This window comes from Anomaloglossus baeobatrachus, chromosome 2, assembly GCF_048569485.1.
Source record: "Anomaloglossus baeobatrachus isolate aAnoBae1 chromosome 2, aAnoBae1.hap1, whole genome shotgun sequence".
Taxonomy (NCBI): domain Eukaryota; kingdom Metazoa; phylum Chordata; class Amphibia; order Anura; family Aromobatidae; genus Anomaloglossus; species Anomaloglossus baeobatrachus.
This window is the reverse complement of record NC_134354.1, coordinates 545,390,471-545,415,474: the sequence shown is the minus strand read 5'-3', so window position 1 is coordinate 545,415,474 and position 25,004 is coordinate 545,390,471. Positions and strand designations below refer to the sequence as shown.

At 49.0% G+C, this 25,004-nt stretch overlaps 1 protein-coding gene across 3 annotated transcripts in view; it reads left to right on the top strand.

The window, feature by feature from the left end:
* The window catches only part of TEX29 (testis expressed 29), a 38,766-nt gene extending 15,757 nt beyond the window's left edge, over positions 1-23,009 (top strand). Inside the window, exons 6-9 of one of the 3 annotated variants that reach the window (XR_012750276.1) lie at positions 7,316-7,390; positions 17,766-17,815; positions 20,894-20,941; positions 22,946-23,009. Coding sequence is in view for 2 of the 3 variants with exons in the window: in XM_075334335.1 (XP_075190450.1) it covers positions 7,316-7,390; positions 17,766-17,800 (110 nt within the window). In the remaining variant the exon portion in view is untranslated. Of the gene's footprint in view, positions 1-7,315; positions 7,391-17,426; positions 17,521-17,765; positions 17,816-20,893; positions 20,942-22,945 lie in introns of those variants that run through there. The other 2 variants (XM_075334335.1, XM_075334336.1) reach the window with 2 other exon arrangements.
* The last annotated feature ends 1,995 nt before the right edge of the window (positions 23,010-25,004 follow it).

Here is a 25,004-nt window from a genome sequence, read left to right as displayed (position 1 = left end):
GGAATGAGGTGGGCGGGATGTTACGTCCCACTCATCTCCGCCCCTCTGCTTTGATTGGGCGGCCGCTTAGTGACGTCGCTGTGACTCCGCACGGACCGCCCCCTTAGAAAGTAGGCGGTTCGCCGGTCACAGCGACGTTGCTAGGCAGGTAAGTAGTGTGACGGGTCCGGGTGATGTTGTGCGCCACGGGCAGCGATTTGCCCATGTTGCACAACCGATGGGGGCGGGTACCCACGCTAGCGATATCGGTACCGATATCGCAGCGTGTAAAGTGGCCTTTATCCGCGATGACAGATGAGTGATTGCAGGCAGATGCTGTCACACAGGCTGGGGGAACATCTGACTGCAACCAATCACAGAGGCCAGGCTAGCCAGTGAGCGGGGTAAGCAGGGAAAGCAGTGCATATGTATGAGCAATGATGAGCGGCCCAGGGAGGCCACAGGAGCAGCATACAGCCGCATGGGAGCAGTGTACAGCTGCGCCAGAGCCGTGGTAAGTATGAAGTGCTTGCTTCATTCTTATTTTCTTTATTTTTCCTTTATTTATTTATTTTTTTATTTCTCGAGTGCCGGATCCGGATCAAACAGTTGGAATGACGGGCCCGGCACCCAGGCACCTATGAAACCACGCAGATCCGGACTTTTACAGTCCGGGTCTGCCCATCCCTAGTCCGACATTTTTTTTCGTTCCCACCTGCATGGATTGTATTCATACATTGTGTGATTAGGTGACAAATCTGACCCAAGTGGCTCAGGAGCTGGCCAGGGAGCCCCAAAGATTAGAAACGTTGCAGTCTCAGTTGCAGGGTTAGTTATTTAGCGTGATGGGTGCCTCCCAGAGCCCTCTGCTGTTGGCAGTAGCTTTGATGTCTTTTTTTTTATTATATCATTTTTTATTTTGAACATTTTAAACATTAAACCATAAGCAATAGTATTAGCAAACCCATAAGAATATCATAATGATCTTTCATCCAGTACGCAGACTAGGATAACATAGCTTTTAAATACAACAGATTTATGATAAGCATTGTTGGAAACTCCTTTTCAGCAATTGGGAAGATGAAAAGTGCACTAAGATTAAGAACGTAAAGACAATAACATAAGCAACATTTTTATGGATTAAGATCAGCTTAAGGTGTTCAGGGAGAGCTGCAGGATATTTTTTTTACCCTGTGACCCCAGTCATCAGGAAATGAGTACAAGCGAATGGGAATAATCTTGTCCCTACTGGGAGGGGGTCTTCAGACTTGGGCATTTTCTTTGCTGCCACAAGGTCAGAATGGCCATCTGTTGACACCTTTTGTGATGCTTTAGTATTAATCTATTGTGAACCTGATACCAAGCTATGGGGGTAAACTTCATTAACCTGACACGGGGGGGTCACACCACTGAAAACTATAATACCGAGTTCCAGCAGTGGTCCACTGAGGTTCTGTCACACTTGTACTTGGTACTGAGATGTCCATGCCGTGTAACAATTGCGCACGGCCCTAAGGATGTCCGGCGCACAACACAACAAACAAGAGTAAACAGAGGATACTGTACTAAAGCAACAGTGGGCCCTGGCGCTAAGGAGAGGAGTGATGGGACACCTTCTGCTCTCACCTGCATATGTACTCTGAGCTGATTAGCGTTCCATATACGGATTCTTTCACCCCATCGTCGAGCAGGATACATTGGCCTTTGCTTTGTCTAAACTCACCCATACTAGTGAGTAGGCCGGCAAGAGTGCTAGTCTCACCGTTGCACTAATAAACACATAGGGAAGGAAAGACAGACGGGGGAACAAAGCATAACAATAGCAACTTCATGGCTGCAGCCAGACTCCAGGCTGCAGACGGCTAGGCACCAGTCAGTACCCCAACAGCTCCTTCCGCCAAGGTGGCTGGACAGAATAATATGCTATTACCAGCCTAAGCTGATGTTTGATGTGAATATTTGAAGGAGGTGGGCATGGTCACAGAGCAGGTGCACCTGAACAGAACTTCTAAACAGCTTCTAGAAGCAAAACTCACATTAACCCCTAATACACCAGAAAAAAAGAAATATGTTTAATATGAAGAGTCTCACAGGGCAAAATGAGACTCAGGTTCCAAAACCTGTCACGAGTCTCCTATACTGAGAAACCATAGTGACAGTTTCTGAGGAATGCTGCAGCTCTCAAGTGTCAGTTTCACCGTGGCCTTTCAGAAACACTTAAGCACTCTGTCTCTGCATAATCAACCTTTGTTCCTTGGGGGAGGACATGACTCAGGCCATTCGATTGGATCACAGGATTGGGGAAAGGCATGATGATCGACAGGGGGCTTCAGCTATTTTTCCTGAATTGGTCCACTTACCTGAGGCAGAACCAATGGAAGTTGGATCTGCAGCTGTCAGACCATGCAGAGGAGATGTTGATGCAATATTGGACTTTGCCTCTACTGTGGTCGCGCTGAGCATTTTCTCAAGGACTGTCCAAACAAGCAACCATTGAGAAATGCCTCAGTCTGGGTAATTGTCAAGAGTTCACTCAGACTTCCAGGTACGTTTTTACTCCTCAGATAAAAGTACTGCTGAATATGGAACTATTTTCCAAGATCAATCATTATGTGCCTTTGCTTTCATAGCCTGTGGGTCTGCAGCCAACTTCATCAATTCAGGACTGGTTCTGAGATTAGGATTAAGGACAGTTAGGCTGGAAGGACCCATTCAAATTGTTGCCATGGATTGGACATCGTTACTCTAGAACCTTGTCCAGCTGGTAACACTTAAAGTGGGAACACTTCACTCTGAATCCATCTCCTACTATGTTTTGGATAACCTACCTGCTGGGTTGGTATTGGGATTTCCATGGCTGTGTATTCACAATCCTGTCATTGATTGGTATATGATATGTATTCTTAAGTGGAGCCCCGATTGTCCAAATTCCCCCCCTGTTTTTGACAATGGTGGTTTGGAGTACAAGGTGAAGAGGATCATGTATTCTCGGCGGGTCCGTAATTCTCATCAATATCTCGTTCATTGAAGGGAGACAGACACAAGGAGAGATCCTGGGTGCTGACTCATTCCGTGAAGGCTTATTGTCTTGTCAGTGCCTTCCATCCTAGGTTTCCTTGAAAGCCTGGGGATGCGATGGCCCCCCTTAAAAGAGAGGGCACTGTCATGATTCATCTTGCCAGTGTGTCTGGACGTAGTGCATGACAAGTCAGCAGTACAATCTTGGGCATAGGCATGCTGAGCTGTCGGTATGGTAATGGTCAAGTCAGTCATTCAATCGGAGGCAGGGGCATTTTGAGCTATTAGTATGATGATGGATGGTTTAGCCATCCAATTGGTGACAGGAGCATACTGAGCTGTCAGTATGGTGACACACAGCTCAGCCATCCAATCAGGACAGGGACGTGCGAGGTTTACTCCATGTGTCTCCTGTTTGGACATGTGTCTCCTGTCCTATGGACAGTACCTGAAGACCGAAGCCGGACACAGACTTTTTTAAAGTATGAACTTTACCGTTCAGGTTCACTCATCCCTAGTCTTAAATGATAATGTCCACTGGTCTTTAACTGATCCATTATGTGATCCATATTACTGGTAAACTATTAAGTAAACCAGTATAAAATTAGCACATTTAATCACCTTAGTTATATATAGTCACCTAATATCCCAATATGTATATACACAACTATGGTATGGTAATATAGATCTTTGATCATATTGATTTGGACTTATAGGATCTTATTTGAGTATTTGGGCAGCCTGCTATTATAAATGCATATCTGACTTGTTAAACCTAAAGCCCGCTTTACACGCTGCAATGTATCTTACAATGTGTCGGCGGGGTCACGTCGTAAGTGACGCACATCCGGCATTGTAAGTTACATTGCAGTGTGTAACTGCTACGTGCGATTGCGATTGAACGGTAAAACGTTCATCGCACGCACGTCGTACATTCCTCATGAATTGTACGTCAGATTGTTCATCGTACCCAGGGTAGCACACATTGCAGTGTGTGACACCCCAGGAACGATGAACAGATCTTACCTACATCCTGCGGCTCCTGGCCGGTAATGCAGAAGGAAGGAGGTGGGCGGGATGTTTATGTCCCGCTCAGCTCCGCTCCTCCACTTCTATTGGCCGGCTGCCGCGTGACGTCGATGTGACGCCGAACGTCCCTCCCACTCCAGGAAGTGGACGTTCGCCGCCCACATTGAGGTCATATGGAAGGTAAGTATGTGTGACGGGGGTTAATCGTTTGTGCGGCACGTTCAACAAAATTGAACGTGCCACACATATGATGGGGGCGTTGCAAATCACATACGATATCGTATGCGAAGCAAGCTTTAGGCATATTGTGATTATAGATCATTGTTTTCTCCATTTAGGGTCAATGTCATTGGCTGATAAACAAGAGTGGAATGCAAGATTGAATTCCACTGGGTTAACTACTAAAGCTGTGCAGAATTGCCCATATCTGACACGCTGGTATAACGCATTTGCGTTCCATTGCAGCTTTCCGAATATCGGAAGTGGACGTGTCATATCTTATGCTCTCATAAAACACATTGTATTTGACCCTGTAATTTCTGACCACAAAAAACGTTATAAAAGTCCAATCTGCTGGATTTTTTGCCAACTTTTGCACTATTTTCACTTTAGTGTGTGTGTATTAGGTTTTAATAGACTAGTAAAATTTGTGTATTTGCCCAATGTGAAAAATGTAAAAAAAAGACAAAAAAAGGTAAACTCCTAAACAGCGTCATATGATGACTCAAGCTAATCCAGCGGGTTGTATCTCCCTAAAAATAGTATTCAGACAAGCCCCTTATGGAGCCATGGACTGTTATGTGACTGTCCATCTGAAAAGTATCCATTTTTCCATATGGACACAGAAACTTAGTCTTCTGTTTCGAATCATGAACACTTTCCGAGAAATGCACATTGTTCCTTTGAACTTCATTTGTATTATAGCAGCCAATAGCCCCATAGTGAGGTTTGTCTGAATACTGTTTTCAGGGCCACCATCAGGGCATTACTACTGGGACTCCTGTACTGGGCCTGGTGAGCAGCAGGCAGGAGAGGGGGCCCGGACACGCTGACAGGCCCCTCCCCTTTCATTCCTCTGCTCACCGGGCCCCAGGGGCAGGGGGCGTTGACAGTACATTTCGCAGGGCTGGCCATGCAGTGAGCAGGAGGCAGGAGGGGGGGCCCGGACACGCTGACAGCCCGGGCCCCTCCCCTTTCATTCCTCTGCTCACCGGGCCCCATGGGCAGGGGGCGGGGATGTTGCACTGACAGCACCTGCAGTCGCACAGGGGCCCCAAACGGGAGTGGGCCCCTAGAGCCTGAATACGTGTTAACCCCTTAGCGACCTATGACGTACTGGGTACGTCATAGCTCCCTGGTACTTAAGGACCCATGACGTACCCCGTACGTCATGGCGAGATCACGGCCCTGGTGGCTGCGATCACTGCAAATATCTTAGATTCGGTGAGGAGGGGCCCTCTGCCTGACCTCAGGAGGGGTGGTGTCTCTTTCCCGGACCTGATTGGAGACACCGGCCTTGTGACCGATTTCTCCAATCACTGTGGATCTGGGGCCGGACATCGCTCCCCCAGCTTCACTCCGACATCTGTGGAAGGTGAGGGGAGCGATTGGTAAGTTTAAAGACACTGTCTCCTTTCAGCCGCCGCCATTGCCCCAGCCCCCACACATCAGCCGCCGGCTGCAGCAGTCACTGCCCCTGATCCACCGTCACTGACCCATCTGCTGCCTCCCCTCCATCTGCCACCGCCTCCCCCATCAGCTGCTGCCCCCTCCCTCATCTGCTGCCCCCTCTCCCACCTCTCACCCTCCTCCATCTGCTGTGACCCCCTCCATCTGCTGTGACCCCCCCCACCTGCTGTGACCCCCCACCTGCTGTGACCCCCCCACCTGCTGTGACCCACCCCCCACCTGCTGTGACCCCCCACACCTGCTGTGACCCCCCACCTGCTGTGATTCCCCCCCCACCGGCTGTGATCCCTCCACCTGCTGTGATCCCCCACCATCCCCCCACCATCTATCCGTCCCTCTGTCTATCCGTCCCTCTGTCTATCCGTTCCTCTGGACTATCCATCCCTCTGGCTATCCGTCCCTCTGGCTATCCGTCTCTCATCTATATGTAGCACCCATGGGGCAGGGGTTAAATGTTACTCGTCGCCGGGCCGGTGATGTCGGGTCAGGGGGATGTCACAGGTGGCCCTGCCCGGCTTCGTGGCCCCGAGGTATACAATAAAATGGGATTTGGATGATGGTGGGGGAATAATGAGGATGATAGTCTTGTGACGCCACCTGTGGTATGTGGCCAAGGATTAGCCACCGCTGCTGTCGCTGTCCTCCGGGGCGGATTGTGTTGCAGCAAGGATGGTACTGCTCCCCACAGGTGGAGCGGGGTCCCGGGGAGGATTATGGGGAGAGTAGTGGCCGTTGGCGCCGAAGCGCAGGGCTACGGCAATCAAAAGGCTTAATCAGCTGCTGTGGTTCCAGCTGTGATGGGCCCCATCCGATCCCAGATCCGTTGGAGGTTAGAACCGGTACAGTGGCCGATGGGCCCTTCTTGCACCTTTACAGATGGATCCCCATGTCCTGATGCTGCTTGGGGACCCCGGTTTGTGTAGTGTTAGCTCCTGTCCCGTGTGTAGGTGACGCGGGGCCGCTGTGGGGCTTGACTGTAATCACGACTCGGGACCCTATGTGGCACTGTGCTCCGTGATCTCGTGGTAGTCAGAGGGAAATGCAATCCCCCTGTCCTGCAGATTCTGGTGATACAAGGTAAAGTCTGTTCCACCCTAAGGCTCTGCACCCTGAACCGCACGGGTCCCGCTCCTGTTCTCTCCTGCTGGAGAACACTCTAACTGTTGTGTAAGCTCCTAACTCCCCCTGGTGGCTGCTCCTCTCCCGGTTCCCTGTCACTAGTGGGTGGCTGCCCCCCATGTTTGGTGACTACCAATTCCTAGTGGCAGCCCTGACTGTTTTTACGGGGATTCAGGAGGATCACCCAAATGCATTGCAGAAACGCAGTGTGGACAGGGCCTAATGTGAGTTTCTCGATAATGCAAAATGTACACAAGGTGGGGGAAATTAGATAAAATAATAAAGACAGTATCCATTACAAAGGAGTGATGCTGGTGAAGGAGGTGAGATCTCTTTTTAGGTACATAAACAATTAGTATGAAATTACAAGAAATCCATTTGAATGAATCTAAAATGAAAAACATGAAACATACTGTTTATGTTCCAATCAAATGCAAGATGAAAGCATGTTATTTGTTTTGTTCGTGTTATCTTTTTGTAGATACCAATGGTATGTCTCAGAAAACTGAAGAGCTGGCTGGTACCAGTGAGGCACAAAAACTCGATGATCTATCAGGTAAGGATAAAGTAAATCATAGCTGCAAATTTAAAATAAGGGATTCAGATTAAAATAATAAATTATGATCATTTTGCATCCCTAAGTTGCAATGATGTGGATGTAAGTCTTGAAATTAAACTGGTAGCAAAATACAAGTTTGTTTTTTTTCAATCTCATAAATTTTAAATGGAATGTGTCAGCAGATTTTTGCTATAACCTGAAAGCAGCATAATATGTGACAAGAAAGACTGATTCCAGGGATATGTCACTGTCTGACTACTTGGTGTAGTTTTACTGGAAACAGTTAAAAGTTTTGGGCTGTGTACAATCCCCCACATACCTCGGATTGGCAGCTTCCTGCTAATCAGTGGTGAGGTTACACAGATCAGCCTGACAAAGCAAAATATAAACACATAAGCCACATATCTTATTACCAGCAAGTAAAGATCCAAACTGAGGTAATGGTGCAGCGGCCCCAACTAACACTGACGCGCGTTTCGCAGCAAGAGTCCTGGACGAAGCATGGTAGCTACGAAACGCGCGTCAGTGTTGGTGGGGGCCGCTGCACCATTACCTCAGTTTGGATCTTTACTTGCTGGTAATAAGATATGTGGCTTATATGTTTATATTTTGCTTTGCCTACATAATTATATCTACAAACAATTGTTATCATCTATATATATAATTGCCTTATTCTGTCTATCTGTCTGTCTGTCTATCTGTCTGTCTGTCTGTCTGTCTTGCTCCAAAATTGTGTCCTTACGGTGACACAAAGCTGATTGGCTGCTGGGCTCGCCATGGGCCGGCCCCCCCACACGGATTGGCCGCTCGCCCAGGCTCCGCCTGCACACGGATTGGCCGGCCACTCGCCCAGGCTCCGCCCCCCACACAGATTGGCCTCTCGCCCCGGCACCCTGCACGCATTGGCAACTCGGCCACGCCCCGCCCCCCTCACGCAATTTACGCTCGCTCTGGCCCCGCCCCTCGCACGCATTCCCCGAACTGACACAGAGCCACGACTCCCAGGTGAGTACTGTACCCCCGGGAGCCCACATCAGCGTACGCCGCCAACCCAGCCGACACATACCCTCGCATTGCTGGGGTTGCCGCCGTATGCTGGTGTGGGCTCCCGTGCGAGCGGGGGACGGGATTTTGCTGGTAACCATGGTAGCATAGTTACCAGCGCATCAAGGTCCTGCAGCGGCGGAACATACACACGCAGACACATAACAACACACACACATCAGATCACACTCACTCTCACACACACATCACATCGCATCCACACACTCACAACATCCTGGGATATCGCTTGCTTCTCGGCGGCGATACTGTGGAGTGACCTTCCAGGACCTGCCGGAGGATCACATGGCCAGAAGCATGTGGTATCTCCGGAGGTTGTGAGCGCGTATGTGCGATATCTTCAGTGTGTGTGTGAGTGTATGCGATCGGATGTGTGTGTGTTCAGATGTGTGAATGTGTGTGTGTGTGTATGCGATCGGATCTGTGAGTGTCGGCAGAGGAGCACGGCGTGCTGGGGGAGGCTGGGAGGAGAGAGGCTGATCCTGGGGAAGGCTGGGAGGGGGAGGCTGATGCTGGGGGAGGCTGGGAGGAGAGAGGTTGATGCTGGAGTAGGCTGATGCTGGGGGAGGCTGGGAGGGTGTAGGCTGATGCTGGGGTAGGCTGATGCTGGGGTAGGCTGATGCTAGGGGAGGCTGATGCTGGGGGAGGCTGGGAGGGTGTAGGCTGATGCTGGGGGAGGCTGAGAGGAGAGAGGCTGATGCTGGGGGAGGCTGGGAGGAGAGAGGCTGATGCTGGGGGAGGCTGGGAGGGGGAGGCTGATGCTGGGGGAGGCTGATGCTAGGGGAGGCTTATGCTGGGGGAGGCTGGGAGGGTGTAGGCTGATGCTGGGGGAGGCTGGGAGGAGGGAGGCTGGGAGTAGAGAGGCTGATCCTGGGGAAGGCTGGGAGGGGGAGGCTGATGCTGGGGGAGGCTGGGAGGAGAGAGGCTGATGCTGGGGGAGGCTGGGAGGAGAGAGGCTGTTGCTGGAGGAGGCTGGGAGGAGAGAGGCTGATGCTGGGGGAGGCTGGGAGGAGAGAGGCTGATGCTGGGGGAGGCTGGGAGGCGAGAGGCTGATGCTGGGGGAGGCTGATGCTGGGGCAGGTTGGGAGGGGGAGGCTGATGCTGGGGGACGCTGGGAGGAGGGAGGCTGGGAGGGGGGAGGCTGAGAGAAGAGAGGCTGATGCTGGGGGAGGCTGAGCCTGGGAGGAGAGAGGCTGATGCTGGGGACAGAGAGGCTGATGCTGGTGCAGCATGGGGGATGGAGCACGATGGGGGGTGTGCAGCATGGGGGATGGAGCACGATGGGGAGTGCGCAGCATGGGGGATTGAGCACGTTTGGGACTGCGCAGCATGGCGGATGGAGCACGTTTGGGAGTGTGCAGCATGGCGGATGGAGCACGTTTGGGAGTGCGCAGCATGGCGGATGGAGCACGTTTGGGAGTGCGCAGCATGGCGGATGGAGCACGTTTGGGAGTGCGCAGCATGGCGGATGGACCACGTTTGGGAGTGCACAGCATGGCGGATGGAGCACGATGGGGGGTGCGCAGCATGGGGGATGGAGCACGATGGGAGGTGCACACCTCCCCCCAACACACACACACACACACACACAACACACCACACACACACTGGGAACCACAAACACCGCCCTACACAGACACCCACACACACAGACAACGCTGCACACACACAACACCCAACACACAAACACCGCGGCATACATAAATATACGCACATACCACGCAACACACACACATTGCTCAAAACATACCTCCCCCCAAAACACACCACACCCACACAAACCGCACAACACACACACACACAACGCTACAGACACACAGCGCTCCACAAACAACGCAACACACGCAACACACATACAACACCGCTCTCACCCCCTGCCACACCCAGACAACACCCAGGACATGTACAGCGCCCTACACAAACACTTGGTAACTACAGACAACAACATCTATATATATATATATATATATATATATATATATATATAACAAAAATCATACATTAACTACACAATACGTAAATTCTAGAATACCCGATGCGTAGAATCGGGCCACCTTCTAGTATGTAATATAATATAGGATTGTACATTTTTAAATTAGCCTTGATCATTATACCTGGGATTTATGTTTACATTCCAAATTTAGGTATATGTTGTTGATTACCACTATAGGTGCTGTGTCCCCCACATAAATTTAATTCCATCCATCATTTGGGTGGTCCATTCGATTTTACGTATTTTAATTGTTAATTGATTACATTTCTTGAAAAATATCTTGCTTTAGTTTATTGGTGTTTATTAGATATTTATTTTACACAAACAGGGAGATAATGTCTTCAGTATGATATCAGTGAATGGCAAAAAAATATTCGGCAATGCAGATATTCAGGGTATATGTACTGCCTCGTGCTCAGCTGCAGCCGAGCCGCTCGGTTCCGGGCTCGCTGGTGGGTGGCTCGAGCGTCTCCGGACCCAGGGGCCCTGTGGTCACTCCGATCTGAAAGGGGGCTGGCGTTTTTGGGGTAGGTTTACGGCCGGAGCCGTGTTTTAAGTTCGTGAAGCCACCCACGGGATGTGGTGAAGGTGGACACCACCGCTACAGTTACGGGGCACCCGGGGGAGATGTTATGCAGTTAGTTGTTAACCCCTCCGTGGGCAGGGATGGTGGCCCCGGGACCCGTTGGGGAGTTGTTTGGTGGTGCAGGGAGATGGGCAGCCGGAGGGCACTGGTGTACTCACGATTAGAAACACACACAAGTCTCTGGTAAACCAAGTTGATGGTGGTCGGTGCCCGCAGCTGGCTGCGTCTGGTCCCCCACCTGGTTGGTGGTCTCTGCCTTTCTCCTGCATCGTGTTGTGTGTATGTGGGCTACCTGTGCTTCAGCGTCGGAAGTCCGCTCCCCGGCTTTGTGGATGTCGGGAGAGCCCTTTTGCCCGCAGGCGCTGGCCCGTGGAATCTCTCTGCCTGTGCGGTGGCTTTCTATCCCCCTCGTTGGGCTGTTGTCTTCAGTCGGGACTTTGGGTGGGAAAGGACCTATAGTCCAGACCGCAATCAGTTAATTAACTCAGTCCAGTGGCTTCTGGACCTCGTTTCAGGGTCTGAGTACCCTCCTTTTGTGCTCTGGTTTCCGAGTCGGTTCCCCGGGTCGGTACTGGCGGGCCACTACCCTGTCCCAGTCCACCACGGTTCCACCGAGCCGTCTTCCCGGCTCCTGCAGGCTGAGGCCACCATCTGCCTCCTAGCCAAAGGTGCCTGGGCTCCAACCAGGTTGCAGACCTGACACTTTACTTCACAGGCCTGCTTCCACTTTACTTCACCTTCACTAACAGACTGTTTTCTATTTCCTGCCTCAGGCTCTCTGAACTCCTCAGTGGGCATGCCAACCGCCTGGCTCCGCCCCCTGGTGTGTCCATCCAACCCTGAGGGAGGTGACTAGGGTTTAATCGTTGGCTGATGACACCTTTTTAGGGGACAGGTGTTGTGCGGGGCGCTAACTGTGACTACCTGGCTAGTCCAGGGCGTAACATATACATGCAAGATTATTTACATGTTATCACTTCTATGACTAAATAACCAGTATCATCGTTATCTTAATCCTAATCTCTCTAATCAGGGAGACGTCAATGTCACTTCTCTTTTGATCACTGTTACCAACTATCTAAATAATATACAATACAGCACACAGACCCCAAAAGGGATTATGACACTACCCGCTAGGCCAAAAGTCCAACTTTAGGAAGTTACCTACTTAGTATGCTAGCCACCTCCATTCACTGAAGCTTGGCCCCAGTCCCCACTTACTACCGTTCACCTGGAGAAGAAGCATCCACTCACAAACACGGACCTCCGCCTGGTTGTTTCTCAGATCTGGTCACAATCCTTCTGAGTCACAGCTTTTGGTCTTCCTCTGCAATTGGTTTCAGTCTTCCTATGGAATTGGTTTTGGTCTTCCTCTGGAATCAGTTTTGGTTTTCCTCTGAAATCGGTTTCGGTCTTCATCAGCTGTAAGTCGCTCCACCACTCACACGTATAGGTTCAGGCATCAAATCCACACGCCTCTGTAATCTTGGGCTTTTATAATTAACTAGAAGGTAGCCCGATTCTACGCATCGGGTATTCTAGAATTTACGTATTGTGTAGTTAATGTATGATTTTTGTTATATACAGTTAGGTCCAGAAATATTTGGACAGTGACACATTTTCGCGAGTTGGGCTCTGCATGCCACCACATTGGATTTGAAATGAAACCTCTACAACAGAATTCAAGTACAGATTGTAACGTTTAATTTGAAGGTTTGAACAAAAATATCTGATAGAAATTGTAGGAATTGTACACATTTCTTTACAAGCACTCCACATTTTAGGACGTCAAAAGTAATTGGACAAATAAACCAAACCCAAACAAAATATTTGTATTTTCAATATTTTGTTGCGAATCCTTTGGAGGCAATCACTGCCTTAAGTCTGGAACCCATGGACATCACCAAACGCTGGGTTTCCTCCTTCTTAATGCTTTGCTAGGCCTTTACAGCCGCAGCCTTCAGGTTTTGCTTGTTTGTGGGTCTTTCCGTCTTAAGTCTGGATTTGAGCAAGTGAAATGCATGCTCAATTGGGTTAAGATCTGGTGATTGACTTGGCCATTGCAGAATGTTCCACTTTTTTGCACTCATGAACTCCTGGGTAGCTTTGGCTGAATGCTTGGGGTCATTGTCCATCTGTACTATGAAGCGCCGTCCGATCAACTTTGCGGCATTTGGCTGAATCTGGGCTGAAAGTATATCCCGGTACACTTCAGAATTCATCCAGCTACTCTTGTCTGCTGTTATGTCATCAATAAACACAAGTGACCAAGTGCCATTGAAAGCCATGCATGCCCATGCCATCACGTTGCCTCCACCATGTTTTACAGAGGATGTGGTGTGCCTTGGATCATGTGCCGTTCCCTTTCTTCTCCAAACTTTTTTTCTTCCCATCATTCTGGTACAGGTTGATCTTTGTCTCATCTGTCCATAGAATACTTTTCCAGAACTGAGCTGGCTTCATGAGGTGATTTTCAGCAAATTTAACTCTGGCCTGTCTATTTTTGGAATTGATGAATGGTTTGCATCTAGATGGGAACCCTTTGTATTTACTTTCATAGAGTCTTCTCTTTACTGTTGACTTAGAGACAGATACACCTACTTCACTGAGAGTGTTCTGGACTTCAGTTGATGTTGTGAACGGGTTCTTCTTCACCAAAGAAAGTATGCGGCGATCATCCACCACTGTTGTCATCCGTGGACGCCCAGGCCTTTTTGAGTTCCCAAGCTCACCAGTCAATTCCTTTTTTCTCAGAATGTACCCGACTGTTGATTTTGCTACTCCAAGCATGTCTGCTATCTCTCTGATGGATTTTTTCTTTTCTTTCAGCCTCAGGATGTTCTGCTTCACCTCAATTGAGAGTTCCTTAGACTTCATGTTGTCTGGTCACAGCAACAGCTTCCAATGCAAAACCACACACCTGTAATCAACCCCAGACCTTTTAACTACTTCATTGATTACAGGTTAATGAGGGAGATGCCTTCAGAGTTAATTGCAGCCCTTAGAGTCCCTTGTCCAATTACTTTTGGTCCCTTGAAAAAGAGGAGGCTATGCATTACAGAGCTATGATTCCTAAACCCTTTCTCCGATTTGGATGTGAAAACTCTCATATTGCAGCTGGGAGTGTGCACTTTCAGCCCATATTATATATATAATTGTATTTCTGAACATGTTTTTGTAAACAGCTAAAATAACAAAACTTGTGTCACTGTCCAAATATTTCTGGACCTAACTGTATATATATATATATATATATATATATAGATGTTGTTGTCTATAGTTACCAAGTGTTTGTGTAGGGCGCTGTACATGTTCTGGGTGTTGTCTGGGTGTGGCGGGGGGTGAGAGCGGTGTTGTATGTGTGTTGCGTGTGTTGTGTTATTTGTGGAGCGCTGTGTGTCTGTAGCGTTGTGTGTGTGTGTGTTGCGCGGTTTGTGTGGGTGTGGTGTGTTTTGGGGGGAGGTATGTTTTGTGCAATGTGTGTGTGTTGCGTGGTATGTGCGTATATTTATGTATGCCGCGGTGTTTGTGTGTTGGGTGTTGTGTGTGTGCAGCGTTGTCTGTGTGTGTGGGTGTCTGTGTAGGGCAGTGTTTGTGGTTCCCAGTGTGTGTGTGTGGTGTGTTGTGTGTGTGTGTGTGTTGGGGGGAGGTGTGCACCTCCCATCGTGCTCCATCTCCCATGCTGCGCACCCCCCATCGTGCTCCATCCGCCATGCTGCGCACTCCCAAACGTGCTCCATCCGCCATGCTGCGCACTCCCAAACGTGCTCCATCCGCCATGCTGCGCACTCCCAAACGTGGTCCATCCGCCATGCTGCGCACTCCCAAACGTGCTCCATCCGCCATGCTGCGCACTCCCAAACGTGCTCCATCCGCCATGCTGCGTACTCCCAAACGTGCTCCATCCGCCATGCTGCACACTCCCAAACGTGCTCCATCCGCCATGCTGCAGAGTCCCAAACGTGCTCAATCCCCCATGCTGCGCACTCCCCAACGTGCTCCATCCCCCATGCTGCACACCCCCATCGTGCTCCATCCCCCATGCTGCACCAGCATCAGCCTCTCTGCCCCCAGCATCAGCCTCTCTCCTCCCAGCATGAGCCTCTCTCCTCCCAGCATCAGCCTCTCTCCTCCCAGCATCAGCCTCTCTCCTCCCAGCATCAGCCTCTCTGTCCCCAGCATCAGCCTCTCTGTCCCCAGCATCAGCTTCTCTGTCCCCAGCATCAGCCTCTCTCTTCCCAGCCTCAGCCTCCCCCAGCATCAGCCTCTCTTCTCTCAGCCTCCCCCCTCCCAGCCTCCCTCCTCCCAGCCTCCCCCAGCATCAGCCTCTCTCCTCCCAGCCTCCCCCAGCATCAGCCTCCCCCTCCCAGCCTCCCCCAGCATCAGCCTCTTGCCTCCCAGCCTCCCCCAGCATCAGCCTCTCTCCTCCCAGCCTCCCCCAGCATCAGCCTCTCTCCTCCCAGCCTCCTCGTGCATCAGCCTCTCTCCTCCCAGCCTCCCCCAGCATCAGCCTCTTTCCTCCCAGCCTCCCCCAGCATCAGCCTCCCCCTCCCAGCCTTCCCCAGGATCAGCCTCTATACTCCCAGCCTCCCTCCTCCCAGCCTCCCCCAGCATCAGCCTCCCCCTCCCAGCCTCCCCCAGGATCAGCCTCTCTACTCCCAGCCTCCCTCCTTCCAGCCTCCCCCAGCATCAGCCTCCCCCTCCCAGCCTCCCCCAGCATCAGCCTCTCTCCTCCCAGCCTCCCCCAGCCTCCCCCAGCATCAGCCTCTCTCCTCTCAGCCTCCCCCAGCATCAGCCTACACCCTCCCAGCCTCCCCCAGCATCAGCCTCCCCCAGCATCAGCCTACCCCAGAATCGGCCTACCCCAGCATCAGCCTACACCCTCCCAGCCTCCCCCAGCATCAGCCTCCCCCAGCATCAGCCTCCCCCTCCCAGCCTTCCCCAGGATCAGCCTCTCTCCTCCCAGCCTCCCCCAGCACGCCGTGCTCCTCTGCCGACACTCACAGATCCGATCGCATACACTCACACACACACACTCACACATCTGAACACACTCACACACATCCGATCGCATACACTCACACACACACTGAAGATATCGCACATACGCGCTCACAACATCCGGAGATACCACATGCTTCTAGCCATGTGATCCTCCGGCAGGTCCTGGAAGGTCACTCCACAGTATCACCGCCGAGAAGCAAGCGATATCCCAGGATGTTGTGAGTGTGTGGATGCGATGTGATGTGTGTGTGAGAGTGAGTGTGATCTGATGTGTGTGTGTGTGTGTTGTTATGTGTCTGCGTGTGTATGTTCCGCCGCAGCAGGACCTTGATGCGCTGGTAACTATGCTACCATGGTTACCAGCGTATCCCGTTCCCCGCTCGCACGGGAGCCCACACCAGCATACGGCGGCAACCCCAGCAATGCGAGGGTATGTGTCGGCTGGTTGGCGGCGTACGCTGATGTGGGCTCCCGGGGGTACAATACTCACCTGGGAGTCGTGGCTCTGTGTCGGTTCGGGGAATGCGTGCGAGGGGCGGGGCCAGAGCGGGCGTAAATTGCGTGAGGGGGGGCGTGGCCGAGTTGCCAATGCGTGCAGGGTGCCGGGGCGAGAGGCCAATCCGTGTGGGGGGCGGAGCCTGGGCGAGCGACCAATCCGTGCGGGGGGCGGGGCCATGGCAAGCCCAGCGGCCAATCAGCTTTGTGTCACCGTAAGGACACAATTTTGGAGCAAGACAGACAGACAGACAGATAGACAGACAGACAGACAGACAGAATAAGGCAATTATATATATAGATAACTGCACCACAACTGTCACCTGACCCAGTGTCTCTTCCAATCACTTCCCTCGAAGAAACACACACTTAATCTTTAATTCCTGCTCGCCCTTTCTCACCAATAGATGGCGATGTTCTCCTGAAGACATTATAGGATGTTAACTGAGTGTGTCTTGTGCTTGACCTACTCCCTTACAAGTGCACTAATCTACTCGCATGTGCAGTGAGTGGTGTCAGAATAAAAGACGGGAGGAGAATGCCTGTAGCCATTACGTGTGCAAAAAAGCTCGTACACCTTCCCCCAGTATTCTGACACCCTTTAAATAAATTTGAAGGAGTTAAACATGAAATTAACGGAGACTTACAATGATTTTACTAAGAGCTGATGGACCTACAACATCCCAAATTCACAATATTGCAAAGCTATAAAATACCGACCATAGTCATATACTTCGGATATAAAAGGGCCTATATCTTGAGTATGTCGTCAACAGATGTCTTTACTTCTACTTAAACAGGTTGTTGGAACTAATTTATTACACCTTGTTTCTCTGCATACTTGCACTCCTGTGTGTATATTACTTGAATAGTTTCTCTGGTGTCTCTCACAGGAAATGAGTGCCAATGATGATGTTGCGGAAACAGTTGCACTCTAGGAAGCATACATAGCCCTTAACAATTATGTAACCCTATTTAATAGAATAGAACGTATGAACCATACCTACAGTCAGTGTGTGCTGGCAGACACATGTCAATGCAAAGTCATCAGTGCCACTCCTTCACTACCGATACAGAATTGAGCAGATCTGTAGTATAAAGTATGTATATTCAGTTTGTTATTTACTTTTTAACAACCATTAAAAAAATCTGGGCTTTTGACTTTTCATTTTACAATGGTATTTACATATTAATATTTATTTTTCTGTTTGATATTACTGATAAATCATCAGCTATAGAAGAGTCTGGGGCTCTCAAAGTTGAATAGAAGACAGGTAAAAAGGTGAGGACAGTTTAAAATAATCCTAATACCCAAGGTGTTAAGGCTCATGCAGACATCAGGGCCAATCCGTCCCAGCACCAACTCGAGTGACAGCTTCATATATTCCTATGAGGCTGCAACACGTGGTTCAGAAGACCCGTGGCTAGCCCATGCACTGCGGTCTGAAATCAAACCGAAATCCATGGACATCTGAATGAGACCTTAACGTAGATCTGTCACCTTATTTTACAATACTAACTGCATATATAACTACCGAGACCTCTTAGTCCTGATGAGATCGGTGTATTGTCTTTGAACATCCATGTTAGAATGGTTCTATCATTCTGATATTAAGATAAGCATTTTTTGAGTCCAACTATAGAATGAAATGTGTCATGACTCATGAGTCCAAGAATATTCTATTTCTACCCTGCCAAAGTGATAGCTCACCTTGCACTGAGATCTCAGCAGCATGAGGGACCTTGAGAGGTACTGTCAATTAAACTAGGTGGGAGGAGACTGTGCTAAACTATCATAAGGGATTAAATATCTATTCTTTGGCTATGTGCGCACTTACCGGATTTTTCGCGGATTTTGCCGCGGATTTGCTGCATGTTTCGCTGCAGAAAATGTTCATAACATCTCTGCAGTGAATCACCAGCAAATCCTATGGAGAAAAAAAATCCTGTGCGCACTGGGCGGAATTTGACAGCTGCATGTTTTGCTGCGGGAATCCCGCAGCAAAAACAAGTGCATGTCACTTCTTTTCCGCACATCGCTGCGGGATTTCACTCCATTGACTCAATGTTAATCAAGAAATCCCGCAGGGAATAACGCAGGCAGCAAATTCTGTGCGGTTCACTGCGTTTTCCTGCGTTATTCCCTGCGGTATTTTGCGGTTTACCTCCGGTAATGTGCATCACTTGCTTGCGGTTTTGCAGGGAAGTGATGTCATTACAGGAACAGGAAGTCGTGCAGAGTAAACACACACACATCAGACACAGAACACATCACAGACATAGAACACATAGACACAGACACATAGAACACACATAGAAAGAAAACGGAAATATAGGAAAAAAAGAACGTGGGCTCCGCTGCATATTTACCTTCCAGCCGAGGTAAGCACACAGCGGCGGCCCGGTATTCTCAGGCTGGGGAGGGAGAGGGGCAGGGGTAATGTCCCCCGCCTCACTCCCCCTCCGGCAGCCGAGAATATCAGCCGCAGCTGCCCCGGCACTGTCGCATGCAATATGCGACAATACCGGCGTGTCCTCGGCTCTTCTTGCCACCGTGTAGCAGTGGTGGCAAGGTAATACAAGGGGTTAATGGTGATGGGGGACCACCGCCATTAACCCCAGGCTTGATCATGGCAGCGTCTATGTGACAGCTGACATGATCAACCCGTAAGTAAAGTGAAAAAAAAACACAGACACCGAAAAATCCTTTATTTTAAATAAAACAAACAAGCCTCGTTCACCATTTTATTAACCCCTCCCGCAACAAAACTCCGGCGTAATCCAGGTCCGACGTCCAGCGCTGCTTCCATCCAGCCGCGACTGTCACAGACACAGGCTGAATGAAAGCAGCAGAGGTAATTACCGGTCATTTCCCACGGCCGGTAATGTGAACTCACTGCCGACCGTGGGAAATGCAGCGATCTGTCATCTATCTCTCTATCTATCTATCCCTCTATCTATCTATCTATCTATCTATCCCTCTATCTATTCTTCTGTCTATCTACTCTCAGAATTAAATGACTTTTTTTTTTTTTTTTTTTTTTCTTCAATGTGCTTTATTGCATTGAATGCAATAAAGCACATCCCAACCCGCACGCGGCAAAACCGCGGCAATACCGCGAATAATACCGCGGTAAAACCGCAGCAAACCGCGGCAAACCGCATGCGGTTTTCGGGTGCGGTTTCCCGCGGTTTTTTACCGCGGGTGCGGTAATCTTTGAGGGCATGCGGAATTTTCTCAAGAAAATTCCACTTCCCAGTGCGCACAGAGCCTAACATGGATTTTCACAGTAAACACAGCACCATTATCAGGTGTAAGAGATCTATTTAATAATGTGGGACAATTTGTACTGCGAAAGGTTGTGGTGACAGATCTACCTTAAATACCAAGTGTTTCTTTTTTTTTCATGTCAATAAGTGTACTATTCTGTGTGTTGCATGACAAGCCATTGTGTTAAGGGGGAGTGGATATTTTCTCCTAAAGGTAGAGACAAGGAGGAGAGATAAGACTCCTTAGCACCCAACAAGTAAAAGTCCAGAGCAGTATAGACAGGTGAAGGAAGAGTCAAGATAAAAGGTATTGAGCAAAGCGTGGAAACCAACATATCTGTAATCGGGACATTTGTGCACATTACATGGAGACTGAGAGACAGCATAGCATACAAAGGAGCCACCACAGATAATTGTAATTAGCCCCGACAGACGGTAACTAAGATTTGTGACCAGTGTGGAATATACAAGCGTATTGTGGCTTGATGAATAACTAGTATGTTGAAAATACTTATTTGGAGTAAAAGTTGAGTTACAAGAAGAAGTGTTGAATGTATGTATCATTCCTCCACCATTTCTCCTATGGTGAAGTCAGTATCAGATAACTCATTCACAATAACCTGGTTCAGTCAATTTATATTCACATTCCAAGAGCAAAGACTCCAACCAAATAGCTGCATGAGGGACTTTTGTTTAGCAAAATTAGGCCCCATTCACAGATCCATGTTTATTTTTACTTCTGTGTAAAAAAGACTTTTTCTCTCATGTGTCATGCGTATTGCCTCCGTTTTGCATCTGTGTTGTGTCCATTTTTTTCTCACCTGTTTTTAAATGCAGAAGAAGGTAGACTGAACCTGTCACAGTTCCAATGTGCGGAGCATCTTGTTCTCTGTTATGTTCTGCTATGCTCTCCTGCAGATCCGGTACTTGCCTGTTCCATCGTACAGAGCATTTTGCAGGTTTAGATGCTCTGCTGTTTGTCTTGAGCTCCAGTGGACGGGTTGTTTCTCAGCACTGGGTCCTACGCTGGTGCTGGAAGGGGGCTTTCTCATATGCTCCTCATTCTGGATGACTTTTTTTGTTTCATTAGGGAGCATGCTCGCCTGGAATTTCAGCAGTCGTATTTCCGGATTCTACAGTAAGTGCTCTTGGCTCACGTTTGTGTACAGTTATCTGATCTTGGCTTCTCGACCCCGGACTGTAGTTGACTCTGCTCTGCCCACCCCCCTGACTTTGTCATTACCTCCTGGCTTCTGACCTTGGACCTTCTCCTGATTATGTCACCTCCTGCTCCTTGTATCCTATACATACTCTCCTGGAATCCTAACCCCCAGCCTCTATCTTCATAATTGTCTCTGGCTGCTCCCTGTGTCCTGTCGTGTCCTCCTGGTTCCTGATCCTGGGTTGTTGACTACCAGGACTACCTCTCCATTCACGCTGCACGCAAATGGTATCTAGCACCACCTAGTGACTAGCATCACACTACGCCACATAGTGTTGAGCATCACAGAACCTTTATTTATCCTTCGACTCTCAACTAGGGGTCAGTGAAAAACAGATTAAATGCAGATTGAAATCTGAAGTAAAAAGGATGTCTTCCATTTTTCAACTGTGTTCAATGGATCCCTATAGGCGGACTGTCTCCATCTGGCTCTCAGGCTTTTATCAAGCATATTGGCTCTTAAGAGTGCTTTACACGCTGCGACATCGCTAATGATATATCATCGGGGTCACGTCGTTAGTGACACACATGCGGCGCCGTTAGCGACATCGCAGCGTGTGACACCAGGGAGCGACGATCAAAGAGCGCAAAAACGTGAAAAATCGTTGCTCATTGACACATCGCTCCTTTTCAAAATATCATTGCTGCTGCAGGTACGATCTTGTTCGTCGTTCCTGCGGCAGCACACATCGCTATGTGTAACAACGCAGGAACGACGAACATCTCCTTACCTGCGTCCAACGGCAATGAGAAAGGAAGGGGGTGGGAGGCATGTTCCGGCCGCTCATCTCCGCCCCTCCTCTGCTATTGGATGGGTGCCGTGTGACATTGATGTGACGCCGCGCGAATCGACCCCTTAGAAAGGAGGCGGATCGCCGGCCAGAGTGACGTCGCAGGGAAGGTAAGTCCGTGTGACGGGTGTTAGCGACATTGCGCGCCACCGGCAGCGATTTGCCCGTGATGCACAACCGACAGGGGCGGGTACGCTCGCTAGCGATATCAGTACCGTAAGTACCCTTAAGGCCCCCTTCACACGTCCGTGAAAATCACGCACGTGTTTCATGGACGTGTCAAAAGTGCGTTTTCCCCTCCGTGAGCCGTGTTTATGGCACTTCGTGTGTTCTCCGTATGTTATCCATGATAACACACGGAGAACGAGAACTTTCAACTCACTTGTCCCTGGCGTCTCTGTCCATGGTGCTGATCTTCGGTCTCCAGCCCTGCCGACTCCCCGCTGCTGCTGCTTACTGCCGAAGTGAAGTGAATATTAAATGAGCATAATGAGTGGCGGTCGGCAGCAAGTGACAGCAGCGGCAGAGACAGGAGGGCTGGAGAAGGTCAGTAAAGATTTGTTATTTTTTTTCTCTGACATGTGAGTTTTCTCTGGCGCGTGTCACACGGCACTGCATCCACACTACATCCGTGTGGTCCGTATGCGGGCCATGTGATACCCGTGATGCTGGAGAAAATGTACGGACAGGCGTATGCTCCACACGTAGACACGTTCAATGGCAAAACATGCACGTGTGCGCAGACCCATTGATTTTAATGGGTCTACGTGTGCCTGTGTCTCCGGTACGTGCAGGAACGGACCTAACACGTACCGGAGACACGTGCGTGTGAAGGGGGCCTTAGGCTGTGTATAGTATGTTAGTGACTAATCACAATTGCTTGTGGTATGAAACTTGACATGTAAGATGCTTATTCCAGAGTTTACTTAAACTAGCTATTTCTTTTGCAAATAATGAGAGAAGTATAGAGATTTTTTTAAACAATTAGATGCCAAATCTCATTATTCAGCTGCCGTTTAGAAAACAAAAAGAGGAATCTGATTGGTTGTCTTGAGCAGCTCCTCTCTTTTATATTTGTTTATGGTACAGTCATTAAGTCATACTCTTGTTTTTCTTTTCTTGCACACAGGACTATAGAGCCATGATGAATAAAGAAACAGAAACTGTCACCCTTATTCAATAAACTACTCATTCCAATATTCCAGCGATTGATTTCCATTCTGTGATTGAGCTTCCCGCACATTCAATATATTTGTATTGAAAGCAAAAGTAATTACTGCTAACACATACAGTGCCTACAAGTAGTATTCAACCCCCTGCAGATTTAGCAGGTTTACACATTCGGAATTAACTTGGCATTGTGACATTTGGACTGTAGATCAGCCTGGAAGTGTGAAATGCACTGCAGCAAAAAAGAATGTTATTTCTTTTTTTATTTTTTTTTTAAATTGTGAAAAGTTTATTCAGAGGGTCATTTATTATTCAACCCCTCAAACCACCAGAATTCTGTTTGGTTCCCCTAAAGTATTAAGAAGTATTTCAGGTACAAAGAACAATGAGCTTCACATGTTTGGATTAATTATCTCTTTTTCCAGCCTTTTCTGACTAATTAAGACCCTCCCCAAACTTGTGAACAGCACTCATACTTGGTCAACATGGGAAAGACAAAGGAGCATTCCAAGGCCATCAGAGACAAGATCGTGGAGGGTCACAAGGCTGGCAAGGGGTACAAAACCCTTTCCAAGGAGTTGGGCCTACCTCTCTCCACTGTTGGGAGCATCATCCGGAAGTGGAAGGCTTATGGAACTACTGTTAGCCTTCCACGGCCTGGACAGCCTTTGAAAGTTTACACCCGTGCCGAGGCCAGGCTTGTCCGAAGAGTCAAGGCTAACCCAAGGACAACAAGGAAGGAGCTCCGGGAAGATCTCATGGCAGTGGGGACATTGGTTTCAGTCAATACCATAAGTAACGTACTCCACCGCAATGGTCTCTGTTCCAGACGAGCCCGTAAGGTACCTTTACTTTCAAAGCGTCATGTCAAGGCTCGTCTACAGTTTTCTCATGATCACTTGGAGGACTCTGAGACAGACTGGTTCAAGGTTCTCTGGTCTGATGAGACCAAGATCGAGATCTTTGGTGCCAACCACACACGTGACATTTGGAGACTGGATGGCACTGCATACCACCCCAAGAATACCATCCCTACAGTCAATCATGGTGGTGGCAGCATCATGCTGTGGGGCTGTTTCTCAGCCAAGGGGCCTGGCCATCTGGTCCGCATCCATGGGAAGATAGATAGCACGGCCTACCTGGAGATTTTGGCCAAGAACCTGCGCTCCTCCATCAAGGATCTTAAGATGGGTCGTCATTTCATCTTCCAACAAGACAACGACCCAAAGCACACAGCCAAGAAAACCAAGGCCTGGTTGAAGAGGGAAAAAATCAAGGTGTTGCAGTGGCCTAGTCAGTCTCCTGACTTTAACCCAATTGAAAACTTGTGGAAGGAGCTCAAGATTAAAGTCCACATGAGACACCCAAAGAACCTAGATAACTTGGAGAAGATCTGCATGGAGGAGTGGGCCAAGATAACTCCAGAGACCTGTGCCGGCCTGATCAGGTCTTATAAAAGACGATTATTAGCTGTAATTGCAAACAAGGGTTATTCCACAAAATATTAAACCTAGGGGTTGAATAATAATTGACCCACACTTTTATGTTGAAAATGTATTAAAATTTAACTGAGCAACATAACTTGTTGGTTTGTAAGATTTATGCATCTGTTAATAAATCCTGCTCTTGTTTGAAATTTGCAGGCTCTAACTTATTTGCATCTTATCAAACCTGCTAAATCTGCAGGGGGTTGAATACTACTTGTAGGCACTGTATAGTATCTAGTGATCATAATATGTTACCTAGATATTTTGGACTGTGTAAAAAATGTAAGAAGACATAGACAAATTAAATGGAAGCTGTCAGGTCCCCTATGCCCTCCAACCCAGCAGCACTCATACCGGTATGCCCAAATTCACTCCCTACCAGCAGTGTATAATGCTATTCATAATATGAATGTTTTAAAAAACTTCTTACAAACTCCACTGTTCGTATGCTAATGAGGGCCCTGACTAGTTGAAGGTGCATCATTTACCCAGACTAGTTGGCCCTCTTTCCGGGTAAGGTGATTTCCACAA